We start from the raw sequence: 18,236 nt of genomic DNA, 5'->3' as shown, positions 1-18,236 counted from the left end.
CCGTGTAGCAACAGTGGCTGTCCAAAGGGAAGGGTTCGCCGTGGGGCTCGTTCTCCAGCAAACAACCCACCCTCCTGCCAGGACAGCGGGGACACATCTGCACCCAAGTCCCACCTTGGCCCCAGTGGCAAAACCGCGAGGGTCTGCACCCAGTACCACCCAACAGCCCCGTGCACCCATCTCAGCCGTGCAAAGCTCACCTGTGAGCGTATCACCCCCACCCCAGACAGAGCAAAGCCCTCCGGGAGCAAACCGCTGCCCGCACCATCCTCAAGCACATGGCCGTGTCCCTCTCACGGGCATCACCCCCAGCCCGGCGGGATCTCAGCCTCTCCCGGCATCCCTGCGGCTCTGCCGGCCGCTCGCCGGGGGCCTGAGGGACTCTCCTCATTAAGGTGGGGTTAATGCGTGTTGTCAAACACAGGTCAGGGTTTAATCTCCTCCATTACGGGCTCGGTGGGAGCGCATCTGCTCCGGGAAGCGCGACGCTGAAGTGCCCTCTTGATTGCAGGTAGATAATAAGCTTTTGCTGTCGCTAACGTACACCATCAATCAGGGAGCGCTCTGCCGGGGCTCCCCGCAGCGCCCGTGGCTGCGAAGCACTGGGTGAGCACGGGCCTGGCGTGCTGGAGAAGGGGGGCCCAGCTCAACCGTGCTGGGAACAGCGACGTGCATGTCCCCCCCCTCACCGTGACACGTTCCCTGGGCAGCCCTGGGCACCGCAAGGAGGGGATCGGACTCTGCAAAGCCCGGCAGTGGCGGCCTTCTGCAAGCACCTGCACAGCTCTCCTGCGTGCTCCTGGCCTCCCCTTCCTAACCCCAGCCTTTTAAATGAGATTCCCAAGCCCGGAGTCTTAATTGGCAAGAGGCAAGCTGCTCCCCTGCCCCGGGATTCATTATTCATGTCACTTCAAAGCCTCCAGGAACCGACTCATTAGAGGAGAAGTCATTAGGGACAGGGCTCTGTGCCCTCGCAGAGGCAAAGCTCCTGTGCCATCGCAGGACCAGTGTGCTTTGGTCTAATCACAGAGCACAGGATGTCCTGCACAGGGCGAGGGTTTGCACCGTCCGTCTATCCTCAAGACTGCAGCAACAAGTGGCTTTGCAATTTGGGAGATGGTCCCTACATCCCATGGGTATCCGCACACAAGCCAGGCTGGGGAGAGCGGGGTGACGGGGAAATGGCCCTGTGCCACGGCACGAGCCGAGGGAGAGCGGCAGTGCCAGCGAGCTGCCCCGGGTCCCATCACACACAGCTCTAATCCTTCCTTTGTTGTGGTGGAGCCCTAATGAGAGCGATACCCAGATTACCCAGCACGGAGGCTGCGATATCCCACGCGTCCCATTCCTGCTGCTGGCAAAGCGCCTCCGCTACCAGCTCGGGTGTGCATGGGGACACCAGCCTGCCCTTGTCACCCAAAACCGGCCCCAATGCATCCCCTGGTGCAGCCAGATTTCAGCTCGTAGACTCCTGCGCTTCACTGCAAGGCGGGCATCTCCCCCCTTCCCTCCTGGGAATGCAAAGCGGGGACCAATGGCAGCTCCCTGAGCCCCACGTTTTTGCAGCCTGGTCCCATTGTGGGGATGGCAGATCCCTCCTTGTGTGCCCTGGGCTCTGCACCACACATCCCCATCACCGGAGGCTCCTGGCACTTGCCGCCTGCCTCGTCCCTGGAACCGGCTCAAATGCTGCTCTCCAGTGTTTTGAAATCTCATCAGGCATTATGAATCTGAGCAATTTGCGCCTGCTTTTCAACTGCCTGCATTGCCAGGCTAAATCAGTAATTAATGAATTTGCAATGGGGAAGAGAAGGGGAAAAAAAGCAAGTCTTCAGGTCAAACCTAGGGCCTTGGGTGGGATGCCAGGGAGCAGAAAATTCATGTTTCTCGCTTAGGTAATAACACCACAGACCGTGACCATAGGAAGGATCTTCTGCTAAAGACCTAATCAGGGACTCAGGCGAGTTACAGAATCACAGAATCACTAAAATTGGAAAAGACCTGTAGGATCATCAAGTCCAACCACCAACCCAACCCCACCATGCCCACTAAACCATGTCCCACAGTGCCACGTCCACACGTTCCTTGAACACCTCCAGTGATGGTGACTCCACCACCTCCCTGGGCAGCCTCTGCCAGTGCTTCACTGCTCTCCCAGTAAAGACATTTTTCCTAATATCCAGCCTGAACCTCCCCTGGCGCAACTTGAGGCCATTTCCTCTTGTCCTGTCGCTCGTCACTTGGGAGAAGAGACCAACACCCACCTCCCCACAACCCCCTTTCAGGCAGTTGTAGAGAGCGATGAGGTCTCCCCTCAGCCTCCTCTTCTCCAGACTGAACACCCCCAGCTCCCTCAGCCGCTCCTCATCAGACTTGTGCTCCAGACCCCTCACCAGCTCCGTCGCCCTTCTCTGGACACGCTCCAGCACCTCAATGTCCTTCTTGTCATAAGGGGCCCAAAACTGAACACAGCATTCGAGGTGCGGCCTCACCAGCACCGAGTACAGGGGCAAATCCCCTCAGCTCCTGCAGCCCTTCTGCGGGCAAGCTGCCCCTTGAGCTGCGTCTCCTTCCCCCTCACCCTGCTCCAGCCCTGAAGCGATAAAAGCCAGGAAACTCTGGGATTTTGGGGGAAGGTTTATAGCAAGTTTTTGCAGTCTTTCCCCGGTCTACTGCTCTGCAAAGGCAGCATCGCTCTGCAGCCAGAGGCTTGAGTTTATTTATCCCCCACCCATCACGTGAATCCAGGAGCTGGGGCTTGAAGTGCCAGATGAGTCCTGAAAGCAAAGACAGCTTTTTCCTGCATTTATCTCATTTATCATAATCATTTATCTCATCTCTCCTAATCCAAGCCCCCATCACGGAAAACACACACGTTTTCCGCTTCAGTGATCTCCCAGGGCTGCGTCTCCCATCTCGGACCAGACCTCACCGGGAGCTCCACGGAGCTACCAGCATTTGCCTGGCACGACCCAGCCCGGGTCACCAGCCCACGGGAACCCCCAACACACACCAAAAATATTAAAAAGCAAGATATCGACTCGGGCTGCCTCCAAAGCCCAGGTTTGGGCTGCGAGCCAGAGCCCGCGCGCCAGCCTCGACCACAACTAATAGCTCCTCTTTGTCCGGCCCTACTCACCTCCCTCCCCGCTTCCACCGCACAAAGGGAACGCTGCGAGATGTGAAAACAAGGAGCGGAGTTAAGAGGCGAGGGCAGTGTTATTTACAGGCAGATTTCAGCCAGCAAATGGAGAGAGCACTGGGGCTGGAGGGAATGTTTTCCCAGCCCAGTAGCCCCAGTCCAGCTCTGGCTCTGCCCAGTCCAGCTCTGGCTCTGCCCAGTCCCAGCCTGCAGGACACTTTGCATCCACCAGCAAACAGCTTGAGGGCAGGGAAGAGTTTTAGGTGGGGAAACTGAGGCACGTCTCCCTTCAGGCTGTATTGGGGTACACCGTGTTGACAGTAGCAAAAAGAAAAGAAGCAGTGGGGGGAAAGAAATAGGAAAATAACCCAGGAAATGTGGTTTCTGTCTCTGAGGAGCCTGCAAGAGTTTCAGGACCCAAAGTGGCGATGGCAGCAGAGCCTCGGTGACCAAACCTGTCCCTCTGCCCCATCCAGCACAAAGAGGTGCCGCATTCAGCAAAAGCTGGGGCTAATTTTTGGACAGTGGGTGGGAGGCCAGCACAGAAACTCAGGGGTTGGGTATAAGCCTGATTTTGACCCGTGGGTACCAGGGACCCTTCCTGAGCCACGCTGTGAAAGGACCTGCTCAGAGATGCTCCATTCGAGCCCCAGAGGAGACAGAGATGCCACCACCCTCGGTGTTATCAGCTAGAAAACACCTGCAGGAAAAGATTCACCCAAACCCTGGAGCAGGGACCCTTTGGGCTCTCGGCATCGTGCCATGAAAAAACATCCAGCTCCATGCCAGCTGCTGAATGGGAGGATTTGGCTGGGGAGCCGAGACGCCGGCAGCAAATAACAGCCCTCCGGTGAGCCGCGGTAATTGAGTGCTGACTGCACAAGAACAGCCGTCCTCGGGGATGAAAGGGAGCTGGATTGCCAGCCCTGCTCTGCCCTACCGCTCATCACACCTCCCCGTCCCGGGGCTGAAGGTCACTCGCTTTAACTCCCGCACATGTCGCTGCGAGGGAAAAAAAATCTCTAGGGACAAGTACCAGGGGCAGGTACCCACCAGCATCATCCTCCCGTCCATCCCAGCTGTCCCGCGGGGACGGCATTCACAGGGCGCAGGAGGGGATGATCCCCAAGGCCAGCAAATAATCAGGATTAGCAACCTCCAGGATTGCATATACAAATCTGCTGTAAAGTCGTACTCGATGCTCACTTATGCCTTAAGACTTGGGAGCAGCTTTTTGGGGGTGACATCCCGATGTATCAGCCAGAAGTAATGAACCTGGTTAAAACCAGAAAGAGACAGCCATGAATGTCACCTGGGGATGAGCAAATGCATCACAAATACACATCAGCCTCTTAACTAAAAATATAGAAAACTCAGCGAAGGATAAAACAATAGAGGGGGGAAATGACAGTGTAAAATTGATCCAGACACATGACTAAGGAGTCTTGCGTTTGGCTGGAAATATTACCCTCTTCACAAAACCGAGCACTGCACATTACGACGCGTGGCATAACATGCTGCGCTCACCAGCTAAATTATATAAACATAAATCTAATACTTCATCTCCAAGAGCTCAGCGACAGCGGTGTCAACACATGCAGAGCTGCGGACGGGTCTGTCCGTCCACTAAACGATGCCATGGATCAGGGTCATGGGGAGACGCTGTACAAGAGGAGATGGGGACGCTGGGGACACCCCCGCCTTGCACCTTGGTGCCAAGGTGTAAATACAGCTGATGCACCCACTGCCTTTGCAGGATGCTTTGGGGGAGGAGGATGCTTTGGGGGAGCGCTTAAAACCCTTAAAAATGGCCAAAGAAAATTCATCCTTTGCAGACATAACATCTCTGCGACGCTAGCACCCAAAAACCCCTCACTTCAGTGAATAAGGACTGTCCAGCCATGGGTGCGGTCACCAGGGGCCAACAGCATAATTGCCAGAGTAATTGCAAGATATAAAATATAATCAACCTCCCAGGTCAGTCTGTCTCGGTAGCCCGGGGCCAGAGCTGGCTGCAAGAATAACCTGTCCCCAGGGCGAGTTTCTTCTCCCCCCTCCCGCTGCGGAGGGGGTCGGTTTGTGCCTTGAGCAGAAACGCTTTCCGCTGCGACGGCGAAGGCTTTAACATGAGGCTTTGCTAAAAATTGAAACTGAAGGTCAAGTTGATAATGCATCAGAAAGCAAACAGCTTGAATGCTAACTGCTAACTACAGCAATGAGCATTATTGCCTGATGGAAATAAAAACCGACTCTGAAGACTCAGGCTTGGCATGAAAAATGAAGCGGAGCGCTGTTCGGGAGCAGCGCGGGGAGATGCTCACCCTGATCCAGGGGTCGGCTGGCTCTTTCTCCCGGCATAAATACCCCAGCACGGGTAAACTCTGCTGCTTGACAAACTGCTGGCAAGCCCTAGGCAGAGGCCAGATCCTGAGTCAACCGACAGCCCTTTTACATCACTTTGACAGGCTGGAGGCACCTTGAAGCAGCAATAAATTGCAGGAACCTTTACGCTGCCAGAGAAGTGCAAATGAGAGCCAGGCGTATACAAACAGGCTATAAAAGAAGGGGACGGATCCTTCACCCTTTCCCAACGGCTCGGTGTTGGTGTAAAGCCTTCTGGCGTCCCTATTTATGGAGGAAGACAGAAAGGCGAAGCAGGCACAGCCCAGCTCTTCCTCCAGCGTTGCAGTTGCCACCACCGGGACAAGGCTGGGGAATTTTCAAATAAAATAAAAAAAATAAAAATAAAAATCAAGAAAAAGCACGTTCTTGGTCCAACCACACTGTTTTCACGGCTGTGGAGCTGCCCTCCACGGGCAAAGGAGCGAGGCCGACCCCCGGTGCTCCCTCCCAGGGGAGATGCTTCAGGGAGCAGCTCGGATCCCACCCAGGCACCCAAGGGAGAGCCGCTTCCCCGGGGCCCCGCGCTCAGGCTGATACATGACAGCTCTTATAAATAAACGTATTCCTGCAGCGCAAGCAGGGAAGCAGCGTTACTACTGATAACGTACGGGCTGCACTTACGCCGCTGTTATACCGCAATTACAGTGGAATTATGCTTTTTGATAACTAAATTATCACTAATGCACATAATCGTTGGGTTATGTGGATACACAAATTACGGACTGCCTCAGCCCCGGATTAATACGCATGCATTTCGACTCCATGTACACTCATTTACTCTGCAATTACACTGCCATATCATTAACCATCTGGTTATAGGAACTCGCGGTAACCACAGGTATCTCAAAGAAGAAGTGCTCGTGCTGCAGTGGGACCAGCAGTCACGACAACCGCTCCTTACTGGAGCTTAATGGAGGAGGAGCGTGGGTTTGACTCATGCCTGTGCATCAACCCGCTCCTCCCGGCCATGTGCAGCCCAGCACCCGGACCCCCCCGGGGAGCAGCAGCCATGGATGGGGCGGGAGAGCATCCTCCGGCTGTGCTTGCTGCAGGGTAAGGGCACAACAGGGCCAGGCATGGGCTAACGAAGCTGCTTAACCCAATATTACTGTCACCTCCCCATGTCACCCAGCGGTCCCATCAGCCCTGCCCCAGGCACCCCATGGAGTAGGACCTGCCGGCCCAAGGCAGGCAAGGAAACTCTCCTTTTTGGGTGGAAAAACACTTATGATAATGCAAAATGCCCCCCGCACCCCCCCGAAAGGCTGCTTTCCCTTATTCCTCCTGTAGTCAGCTGAGAACCTCATTATCATCACTAGCCAGATGGGGCTGCTGTTAGCATTCACAAACCCCGGTAGGGTTAGCGGCGAAGCTGTTAATAGAGCCATAAACGCAGCCCTTTGCTCGCAGCCCTGCAGCCCTTCCATGGGGCACCCCATCCCGTGGGGCTCCCCATCCCGTGGGGCTCCCCTAGACGTGCCGGGCATCACGTGTGCCCGATGGCATCTTCCCATCTGCAGCCCCGTGTAACGCCTGAAGCAACTCGCTGTCACACCCGGCTGCGTGTAGACACAACCCCAGCTCCGCGCAGGCACCCCGGCACCCCTCACACCCGCATCCCCATCACGGGGCACGCAAGCAGCACGCCCCGCGCCCAGCCGTACGACAAGCATCGCACCCGCCTACCCCAAAGCATCCTCACGCACTCCTCCTTGCAAAACTGCAGCCCCGTGAAAATATTCTGCTTTTCAAGTTAAAATCCTGAAGAGCAGATTCCAGGTTGAATCCCCAGATGGGTTTCTCTGCATATTAAAAGCACAGCCAGTTCCCAGTGCCAGGGCGCGCGCGAGAGACAGAATTAACACTGTTCCTATTTATAGGGCTTTGATTAGGAGCTCGTCACCTAGAAGTTTTTATTCCCTTTATCCATTTATAAGGCCATAACACAGTTTGACTAACTCCAGATAGGCTGGTGTCCCACCGATTTTGCCAGAACTTAATGTGCCATTCAGATACAGTTAAGCCAGTAATAGGCAGCAGCCTGTGCGCTGCAGGGTTTTAACTGCCTCGGAAAACACTCTTTAGCTCCCGTCTCGCCCCGTGCACGCGATGCTGCGGAGACGAAGCGATGCCGGAGCAAGGAGGGAGCCGGGTGCTGTACCAGTCCCCCTCTGCGGGGTTTCAGGGCGGCTCTGGGCTCATGGTAATAGCACCCATGTCAGAAACACCTGGGGGTCCTCACCATCCCAGCCGGTCCCGGGATTGATGCTTGGCCACCAGTGGGTACCCACGAGCTCCTCCGCCGCTCCCAAGGCTGCTAATCCCCCCTAAGCATCCCAGCGCTCCTGTCAGCAAAACGCTTTCTGGCTCCAGACAAATCCTCCCAAAGAGTTTTGCTGAGCACGGACTTTCCGCCTGTCCAAAGCCTATAGACAAGTTAAAGCACCTGCCTTCAGGGATAATTCCACTAAAATTGGGCGAAGCGCGCATCGGTGCCAACTTTATTTTCTGTTAAAACCTGGGAGTATTTGTAAAAGTCTTTTCTTCTGGAACGTGCCCAGCGCTGTGGCTCGGCCGCGGAGGGAAGGGGTTAGACCAGCTCGGCAGATCTGAGGTCTCCTGGCGAGCAGGGAATGGGGTCTTGAGACACCTAAAAGGAGCCGGCAGCAATAAAGCAGTCTGCCCTGCAGAGCGGAGGCAGCTGGGGATTGCGGGTCCCGATCCTTGCTGGAGAGCTTGGATCCTTGCTGGACACCACATTGTCCTTGCAATCAGCAGGGCAGCCCCAAAACCCGCACTGCCCTGGGATCGTCCCCCAAATCATACCATCCACCCCTGCTCAGGCACCGCAGCCACATCCCAGCTCAGGCCAAGAAGCCCAACCAGACGCAACCCTCCATTCCCACCCACTGCCTTTTCTCCCCCAGCTCCAGCTGCTCCAAAGCCCACGCCGAGCTCCCATCCCGGGTCAAACCCACTCACCATCCTCCCTGGACTTCTGGATGAAGGCCTCCACGCCGCTTTCACCATAGCTGCCCTCAGACGCCAAGGTGGAGACGTAGTTCCACTTGAGAGCTTTGACAATGTCCACCATGGCTTGGGCCTGGTATGTGTCAGAGGGGACGACGCGGGAGAAGAAGTCGTAGCGGCTGTTGTCGCTCAGGTCCGGCGCGGTAGAGGCATAGCTGATCTGGGGGATCTAGGATGGAGAAAGACAAAGCGTCAGGAGAAAGAGATGATCTCCACCCCACTGCGGTGCCCTCGCCTCACCCATGCTCCCAAAGCCCTGCTCTGGAGGAGAGGGAGATGGAAATCAAGGAAGACTATGGGTCAGGTGGGAGCACGTGCCACCAGACGGACATGCAATGCTCCACAGCACCCAGGACCAACAACTCATGGAGGGGAGACCACAAAGTGGAGCGTGATCAGCTCTGCTGGGTCTTGGTGGCAACCCAAAGGTTTGACCTGGTGATTTCCATCCATAACTGGGTACGGGAGACACAAAACTGCCCCAACCCATGCCAGGATACACATCTCCTCTGCATCCTCCAGACCGGTCTAAACCCACACACACCAGTGTCTGGGAAGGGGGAAAATAAAACCATCAGAAGGTGCAGAGCTGCTGCTTTACATTTCTGCCTACAGAAGCGCCCAGCAGGTCAGAAGGACTCCAGGATCTCCCGAGGAAGAACAGAAACCAGCCCCAGGGCAGAGCAGCCACCAGTAAGTCCCTCCGAGGTCCACCAAGGAGCTGGGCAGCCCTCGGCTTTGCAAGGAGAGGTTCAGAGCATCCCAGGTTTTCATTTCTGCATGTAACATGCCTGCCAGCCTACCTTCATCTCCCCTCTGTGCTCCCCGGCTGCTGGCCAGAACAAGAGCTGTGGGTGCCTCTGGGTGCTGCCTGGGTGAAGGGGACCAGCACCATCCAGGGAAAGTGGGTACCAAGCCTTGGCCACGCAGGCTGGCCCAGCCCCTGGAGATGTCAGAGCTCGGGGACCACCTGAAGCTCAGGGACACCCAGCAGGACCCCCGGAGTTTTTCCCAAGCATTGGATGTGCCCAGAATGGGAGAGGCCAAAGAGAAAACCCTCTTCCTGCCCCGGACAGCACTGCTAAGGTCTCCCTTTGGCTTTCTGCCCTGGGAAGGACAGATCTGACCCCTCCAGGTCCTGTCCACCCAAGCCATAAATAAGCGCTTTAAATTAACCAGAGCTGCCACACCTCACACACTACATCAGAATGATTTAGCACACAGGATCATGCGATGCTTAACACTTACACAGCACTTTACATCTCTAAAACACACCACAGATGTTAATTTATCTTAAAGATGGAAAAGGCTTATTAAATTATCAAGCCCAGATTCCCCCCACCAGCCTGAAGCTCCCTACCAACGACGTACCCAGTACCCAGACAGCCCCATCCATCGTCCCCTTGTCCCACACCTGAGCAGGTACCTCTCCCGGGTGCAGCCCGGCACATTGCCAGGGCTGGCAGAGCCCTGCCCAAAGCCTGGGCAAGGTTTTAAATTCAGCAGCAACATAATCGCAGGGGCTGGAGCTACAGGGCAGTAGCGCTGCAGAGACAGCGGCAGCCCTACCCAGAGCTGGCACAGCCCAGGGAAGGGTCCGCTGCCCTCTCGCCTTCCCGCAGGTGCTCCTTTACTGCCAGGACAGAGCAAACGGAGGAAGAACAGCCCAGGGCATTGCCAATCCCAAACCACCCCATGCTTTGGGGGCAAGCGGGTGCAGAGCGGCAATCCCCAGCTCTTAGAGGACTTTCCCCCTCTCCTGCTCCCTCTAACCCAGTTTAGGAATAATTCAGTAATCACCGCTTGCAGGAGCACAAACTCCGACAGAGCCACGGGGAACTGCGATGGATCCCAGTAATCCTCCAGGCTCAGCAAGCACCTGGATGCCCAAATCAGCTCAGGCTGCCTTTGGCCTCACCCATCATCACTCCCCATTAAGCAATTAGCCAACTGCCAGCAGCAGAGACACCTGGGTGGGCTTGGAGGGGACGGGAAGAGCGTTGGGGTCTGTGGAGAACCTAGTTCATGTTATAAGATCAAGCCACCTTGCTGGGAGCCTGAAATTTTGGTATCTGTCTCTTAATGATGGTGCTTCACGACCACAGCTCCCTGGTTACATATCGGTATCATCCCATCCCAACACCTCGTCCGACCTGTCCCTGCCCTGAGGCTGGGAGAAGCCCCCGTCCCAGCGGGCACAGCACCCGCTGGGTAGTGGCAGACCAAGGACGGGGGTACTTGCACCGGAGCCACCCGGGTCTCCCAACCCTCCCGGTCCCCGCGACCCACCCCATCCTCCTCTGCTCCTGCTCCCAGGCTGCATCTCACAGTTTCTCCTTTGTTTCTCCATTATTTTCCCCTCTTCCACTCCCCCCTCTCTCTCTCTATTAAATGCAATACCGGTGTTATAAACCCACGACTCCACCTGAATGCTAAAAGGCCCCTGGAAAGGAGCAGCCACTCTTCTACCTACCTGCAAAATATAAGATGAAAAAAGAGAGAGATGGAGAAGGAGTGGGAGAGGGAAAGGAAGGAATCTTTATCAAGGCACAAATAGGATTACTCTCTGTGACAATCTGCTTTGTGCTCCTTTCCGAGGGGCTGTGATCTGCTCGTTGAGTATCTGTGACCGGGAGCCGGTGTATGAGACTCGATTAAAATTCTGCTCAGCAGGCAAGGCACTCGTCTGGCAATCATTCATCCTGGGGAGGGAACGGGGGGGGCTGCTCCGTGCCTGGTCTCCTTCCCTCCTCCCTGCCTTGCCTGCAGCGGCGCTGGCCAAAGGATGGACACGGGGGCTTGGGGTGGAGGCAATGCGTGCAGCGTGCCCATGCAACGAGGGCAAGTGGGCATGGAAAGCAGCGGTGCCCACGTCAAAGGAGATTTGGGGGCAGGGATGCTGCCCTGCCTTTCCAGAGGATCCTTTCCCAATGATTTGTCCTCTGCAAAGTAGTGTAGTTTAAATAGATCCCTGCCTCCTCAGCAGGGCACTGGCGACGGAGACTTCCCAGCTATTCGCCCGTGCCACCGCGCATCCCGTCCAAGCCCAGCGCATCCCATCCAGGCCCAGACGGCCAGGACACGCCTGGGTTTAACCCCTGGGCTGCCCATCCTGCTCGAAGCCCTGCTGGAAAATGAAGCCTAGAAAATACCTGTTGATCTACAAACTTCGAACTGGAAGCTGTATTTTAATAAAAAAATGGAAAGAGCTTTTCTCTCTCACTCCTCAGCCTTGGATGGAAGTGAAAATAATATACCAGTTCCCAAATGACCGTTTCATAGACTTTTTCTGTCTTTTTCCCCCCTCTGCCTTTTTGATCTCCTGGTCTACAATAGCCCAACTCCCAGCACCAGCTATTTTCTCAGATAAAAGACAAAAGCCCTTGTAGGTCCATAAAAGCAAAATGCAGGCAGGGAATTCAAGGTTCTTAGAAAGAAGAAGGATGCGGTGGGGAAGGGGAGCTGGAAACATATCTCAGCTGCATATTCGGGCACCGGTGGTACTTTGCCTGGCTCATCGCCAGCCTGGGATAAATACCATGGTGGTGGGGCGAAAATTAGCGGGACCAGCTCTCCTGTACACCAAGGCTCCCTTGTCCCATCAAGATCCAGGAGTAACCCCGGGGCAGCGGGAAAAAACCTCCTTCTTCCCTTATTTTGAACCGAAAACCAGAGTCAGCATCACCTAGAAGCACCCCCAACCTGGAGAAATGTCCCTCAGGGTAAGCGAGCGGGCAGGAGCCAGGGTCGGGGTGTCATCCTGCTCCCCCCAGCCCCTGGGTCAATGGACTGGTGTGATCAACCTCAAATGCACCGCAAACACACCTTGATTTCGTACCCATTTCATTACTGCCGGCTTACGAGCTGAGGCGGCGTTTTCTCTACCGGCGGCGGACAGAATCCCCTCCAGATCGGGGAGAATTAGGCCAAGGCAGCGATTTCAGCGGGGCCCCAGCCGAGGCTTGGGGGGGGCTGCAATGCTCCAACCTCAACCATCAATCTGAACATCAGCCTGAGCAGCCGGCAGGGACGGAGCCAAAAAACAAACGGGCCGTTGCACAGCCAGAGCCGCACACACCGGACGGGAGCATCCCTGTGAGAAGGGGCTCCTGCACCGGCCCGGCTGCTCCCGGCACCAGCCCCCCCCACCAGAGACGGTGTCGGGAGCAGCTAATTCCCTAACCATAATTATTAATTTCATGCATATCTTATGCAAACCTCTGATTCACCAACAAGATGGAATTGATTTAATTAGAATTTCCATCATCGAGCCATTTGGACGACAGCTTTTAATTAGGGAAAGCGTAAAGCACCGCAGGGGCTGGAGGAGCGAGGGGGTGAGTGGGGACAGTCGGACCTTGTCATTGGAGCAGAGCGAGCTGCAGCCCGCATCCACTGCCCCTTCCCCAGGGCCACAGGATCAGGCCCAGTGCCAAGACAGGATCCAGCCGTCGGCATCTCTTCAGAGAGCAATAAAGATCCCACACGCCGCAGACCCTGGGCTGCTTACCAGGTCTCTGTGCCTCAGTTTCCCCAGCTGAAAATGGGGGATGCCTACTGCACAGAGCAGGCAAATCGCTCAGGCATCACGATGCGTCAACACGACATGGAGCCAATGATAAATTCCTCCATTTCCCAGCTCTGGTGACACTGACAGGTAGCTGCCCCAGGGTGACACACGACAGCCGCACTCGAGGGGACACAGCTTGGGGCAGGGAGCAATGGACTCCCCGACCTGCCCGCTCCTTCGCTGCGACCTGTTAAACTGAGCGTGTAAATGAGGCAGCTCCAACGCCGGGGCTGACGCTGGCCAGGCACGGGCTGATAGGTCCCTGCAATAAATCTGCCTCTTGTCAAGAAATAAAGCACCAGGAAGTGCGGCAGCTGCGGGAGGATCTCCCGGCCAGCCCTGGCGTGGGCTTACGCCGAAAGGAGACGGCTCATCCGGGGGTGCCAGAGGCAGACATAAAAGCAGTGATGAGGAAGAAAACTTTTTCTTAATTGCCCACGGACCCGGCTTCCCGCGCCGGGGAGGCCGCTCCAGCAGAAAACCCCGGTGCTGCCAGTGGGCGGTTGCATCCCTTTTTCCAAAAAAATACCCAACAACCCAGCTCCCATCCCAGCCGAGAGCAAAGCAGAGAGCCACGGCCGCTGCCCTTCAAGCGTGCTCCTCACTGGTCCTGCCATCCCCTCTGCCTTCGGCCTCCCACTCCTCCTCACAGAGCCATGCTGTGCCCGGGGACCGAGGGGGGAGCCGCCGGGGCAGCCCGGGGGAGTCAGGCAGCTGCAATTTGTTTTAATAAACCCGGTGAAGAACAAGGAAATGAAGTGGCAGGAGCGGAGCGGGTGATTAATCAGAGCGTCCCCCAGCCGATTTCCACCTTCCCGGCTTCATGAAGGTTATTTCCCAGCTAAGTGGGGAAGCGCGGTGCCGGATGCAGCATCCCTCCCGTCCCACCGCCCCCAAAGCCTCGGGACATGCCCCGTGGCGGGGAGCAGACACAAGCCGGAGGGGGGCTCAGCACCGGGGGCCTGATCCGGCTCCGCACCCACCCCAGCTGCAGCAACCCGGCCCCGGGACCTCGCGTGCCTGCCAGTGCGGAGCACACCCGGCTCCCGCCGTGCACGCGACGGGCAGCATCCTCCATTAGGTGAATTATTCGTGCTGTGCAACACCCCTGTGCTAAAAAGAGCTGCTGCAGTCGCTGCCACGAAGAAAATAAGCGCTTCAAAGTGCCTGGTGTGTGTGGAGTCCATCCTCTCACCAGGGATGCTCCTCACCCCGGCTGAGCACTCAAGCTTCATCATGTCCCAGCTCTTTCTGGATGGGTTTGAAAAAACACACCCCAGACCCTGACGTAGCTTTTTGGGGACCACAGTTGCAGGGGACGGACCTGTTTCCTTCGACACCATCATTGCTGTGGTGGTTCAGGAGAAATCGGGCAGAGCTGGGGCTGGGAAGCCAGCGGAAAGGGGTGGGAAGGAGCTGGAGCGTGCCAGAAAGCTCTCGCAGTGACGCCAGAGAGATGCTATCGCAAGGAGCCGAGACCAGGGATTTGGGGGAAGGTTTTTCTGCAGGCAGAGCTACGAGGAGTGATGAAACCGGCTTGGACAGGGGATGCCGCATCTGCAAGTTGTTCCACTGATGTACAGCTTTAATTAGGCAGTGGCATCTAACGAAGGACATGTTATTTATTTATGTAACGTGGGAGCGACAAAACCCCTGGCAGGGAGGGGCAAGGCTCACCGCCAGTGGGGGAGAGCTGGTGGGCTGTGCGGGAGCGGAGCAGGGATGGAGCAGGGCGGGATGCACAGGAAGGGAGCATGGGATGGAGCAAGGGACCATGGAGGGGGGACAGCATCATGCCGGGGCAGAACAGCCACCTCCTGTTTCAGCTCCCAGCACTTGACACCAGCATCCCCTTGCTGGGGGAACACCGAGGTTCTCCTGTCCAGGCGCTGAGGGGGACACGAGCGGTACTCGCCTCGTGCCATGATGCCACGGCAGGAGCCAGAGGTCCAGCAAGTGTTATTCCCGAGGGAATGGGCAAAGGCAACGAACCGCCTGTGCAGCGACGCCCGGGAAGGCAAACGCTTTGCTGAACCTCCGAGCGGAGTCACCCGCGCTTAAAGGTCAGCAGCGGCGTGAAATGGAAGTTGCCTTATTTTCATTTTAAGCATGTCCCTGCCATAAAGCCACTATTTGAATAACAAAGAGCGGCAGCAGCTCGCAGGTCGTGGCGGGAGGGGGAGGCAAGAGCCTCCTCGAGCCCCCTGAGCCCCCACTGCTGCAGGAACACGGCTGTGCCCGGCGCGGTGGGCTGAGACCCCACGTCCCGTGGGAATAATGTCCCTGTGCTGGGGACCACCGGGGAGTGCACCCACTCTGCACCCACCCCATGCACACCCCGTCACACACACACAGGGATTCACTGCTGCCTAGGAAGGGTTGAGCTCGTCCTGCATCGTCCCCTCCCAGGGATTTCGAGGTCTCCGTCCTCTACCCGCCTGCTCACTGTCACATTGGGCTGAGATCAGCTCTGGATTTTAAAGGTGCTGGGGACACCCAGGGCTCCAGACATGCCCTCACCAGGCCACCGGCAGCACCAGTGCCTGGGTGCAAGGCTGGGGCATGGGTGCATCTGGGCTTGCTGACATCCTTCCTGCACAGGTCACGGCTGCTTTGCCCAAGGATCAAAATTGGAGAAGGGGGAGAAAAAAAGAAAATAACAACCTAGGAAGGATGTAGGTACCCTCCGCTCCTCTGACTGTCACTCTCCTGCCTCCCTTCTCACTGCCTGCCTCCCTCCTCCTCTCCAAGGCAAGCATTCAATCTTTTTTGTCTCGGCAAATAGCTTTTAAGTTCCTCCTGCTCCCTCTAATTTATATTATTTTAATTATTGAATAGCCCTCTCACTCGTCGCCTGGAACATTAACACGTTTTAAAAAAAGGGACCCAGAAAAATCAAACTCCATCAGCGATCTGTTTTTTCCATCTTTGCTAACAGCTTCCAGCCCTCCCAGGAGGGTACCCGGTGCTCTCCGCATGCCGGGCCGGCGGAGGAAGAGGAGGGGGAGAAAGAGAAAAAGGAAAACGGCATCAGCCCTGCAGAACCGAGGGGTTTTGGGGTGCTGGGAGGGGAGGCAGAGCCGGGACCCCGCTCCGGGGGCAGCACAGGGCTCCCATGGCTGCTGGGTGTACAGAGTGTTTGCATTTCTCCCTGCTGTTTGCTGCGGAGGGGGCTCTTGTTCAAACACTCTCTAGCCCGGAGACGTTGCTGCGGATAAATAAATGCACAGCGAGGGGGAAAGCAATTAGGAACTCCTCGGCTTTCCTGCAGCTGGCACGGAGAGCGGGAGGGAGAGCCAGCCCTCGTCCCACCACAGCCCTGAGTGCCCTGTTCCCCCCCGGACACCCGGGGCCGGTGACACAGGACAAGTGTCCCCAGCCTGGCTGATGTCCCCTGGGCTGGAGCAGAGAACAGTCACAGCAGTCCTTGCACCCCATCACCCATAACTGCCTCCATCCCAGCAGTGAACGCAGCAAACCTGTGGCTCCCCAGTCATTTGGCTACGGTGTGACCTTATATTTTGGGGGTATAATCCACACCCCCTTATCGAGCCATCCCCCATAGCCAGTGTCAGGGTGGGCTGTATTGAAATGCTCCCAAATATCAGCTACTTGCAAGCAGGCAAGTCGAGAGCGTTAGGCTATAGGTGACAGCCACAGGCAGGGAGGTGCCCAAAGTGTCTTATATGATGGCAAAGGGTATCTTACACCCAGGGTGCTGAGCGGGATGGCCAGGGTCCCCCCAGGCCGACCTCCCTGGGTGACAGTGCTCCCACAGACCAGCCAAGCCCTCTCAAGTAACAGGGGCGAGGGCTGCAGCCCAGAAACCCTCGGGGAGTTCCCAGGGAGGCTGGACCCTCTCCAGCCTCGGAGGTTTTCAAGATCCACCACAACCAAGCCCTGAGCAACCTGGTTTGACCCCCAAGATGGCCCCAGTGGGCATGGACAGTGGGCTGAGCCCCCCACGGTCCCTTCCAGCCCGAGTCATCCCACACCCATCCTCAGCCCACCTCCCCATCCATCCCCTGCAAGGCAACCTCCCTCCCACAGCCCCGCTGATGCACCACGAGCATCAGCATCCCCCCTCACCATGAAGCCGGGGGAGAAGAGATCAAAATCCTCCTGCTAAAAGTGTCGTCACTGGAGGGAGATGGAGGAGGGGATCCCCAGGGACCCGGGGGAGGCAGGAGAAGGGTTTTAAAGACACCGGCTCCTGCCTACCCCCAGCCATGGAGGAAGAGGCACACGTGGAGAAACACTGCAAAAACACCCGCGGTGGTTTCACCAAGTGGTTATTTTTACCCTCGCCAAGCCCTACCTTGAAGAGCCGCAGGATGTTGGCCACCATGATGGAGACAGAGCTGCCCGAGGCGCCGATGACACCGACCACTCGCTCGGGTTTGGTGATGATGGGGGGACCACCGTTGACACAGCGCACCTCGGTGCTGTCCTTCTCGATGAGGGCTTGCACGAAGGTCAGCGACTGCTCCAGGGCGTGCGTGTCCCGCGAGCACGTGTCCAGGATGCGGGCGCCCAGGGTGATGTTGGGGAGCAGGTCGGGGTCGTTGTTGATGCGGTCCAGGGCGAAAAGCATGGCCTCCAGGCGATGGATGCCCTTCTCCTTCTTCAGCTCCCCGCAGGCTTTGCCCTCCGTGCCCCGACCGTGCACGGGGAAGAGCCCCCCGAGCGTGATGTCCCCGTCGATGCGGATGGAGTTCATGTGCGGGTAGCCCTGGCCCTTGGGCTTGGCGGCACCCCCGGGCACCCACCCCCAGCTCCAGGCACTCAGGAGGAGGCAGAAGGAGAGACGCTCCATGCAAAAATAACCCCCGCTCATCGCCAAAGCCGTGCTGGGGCAGAGCTCGCGGCCCAAAACCCGGCGGCGGTCAGGGAGCGAGGCTGGTGCGGGCGGGTGGCATGGCTCCCGGTGGGCTCCCGCTCACAGCACTGTCAGCGGCTCCCGTCGGTGATGCCGGTCCCCGGGGAGCAGCAGGCAGCCAGGCTGCAGGAGGGTGCCGGGGTCTGCATGGCTGCGCCGGGGAGAAGAGGCAGCAGTGGAGACGTGAGCCCAAGCAAAGCTTCGGGTCCTTC

The 18,236-nt window shown here is 57.1% G+C and overlaps 1 protein-coding gene across 1 annotated transcript in view; it reads right to left on the bottom strand.

Moving 5' to 3' along the window:
• Positions 1-17,982, bottom strand: part of GRM4 (glutamate metabotropic receptor 4) — a 42,748-nt gene extending 24,766 nt beyond the window's left edge. The window contains exons 1-2 of the mRNA XM_059831064.1: positions 17,464-17,982; positions 8,528-8,744 (exon numbers count right to left, since the gene is read on the bottom strand). Coding sequence (XP_059687047.1) covers positions 8,528-8,744; positions 17,464-17,982 — 736 coding nt within the window. The remainder of the gene's footprint in view (positions 1-8,527; positions 8,745-17,463) is intronic.
• Between the last annotated feature and the right edge of the window lie 254 nt (positions 17,983-18,236).

This window comes from Gavia stellata, chromosome 30 (genome assembly GCF_030936135.1).
Source record: "Gavia stellata isolate bGavSte3 chromosome 30, bGavSte3.hap2, whole genome shotgun sequence".
Lineage (NCBI taxonomy): Eukaryota > Metazoa > Chordata > Aves > Gaviiformes > Gaviidae > Gavia > Gavia stellata.
Note: the sequence above shows the minus strand (reverse complement) of the source record. Positions and strands in the feature narration are given on the sequence as shown.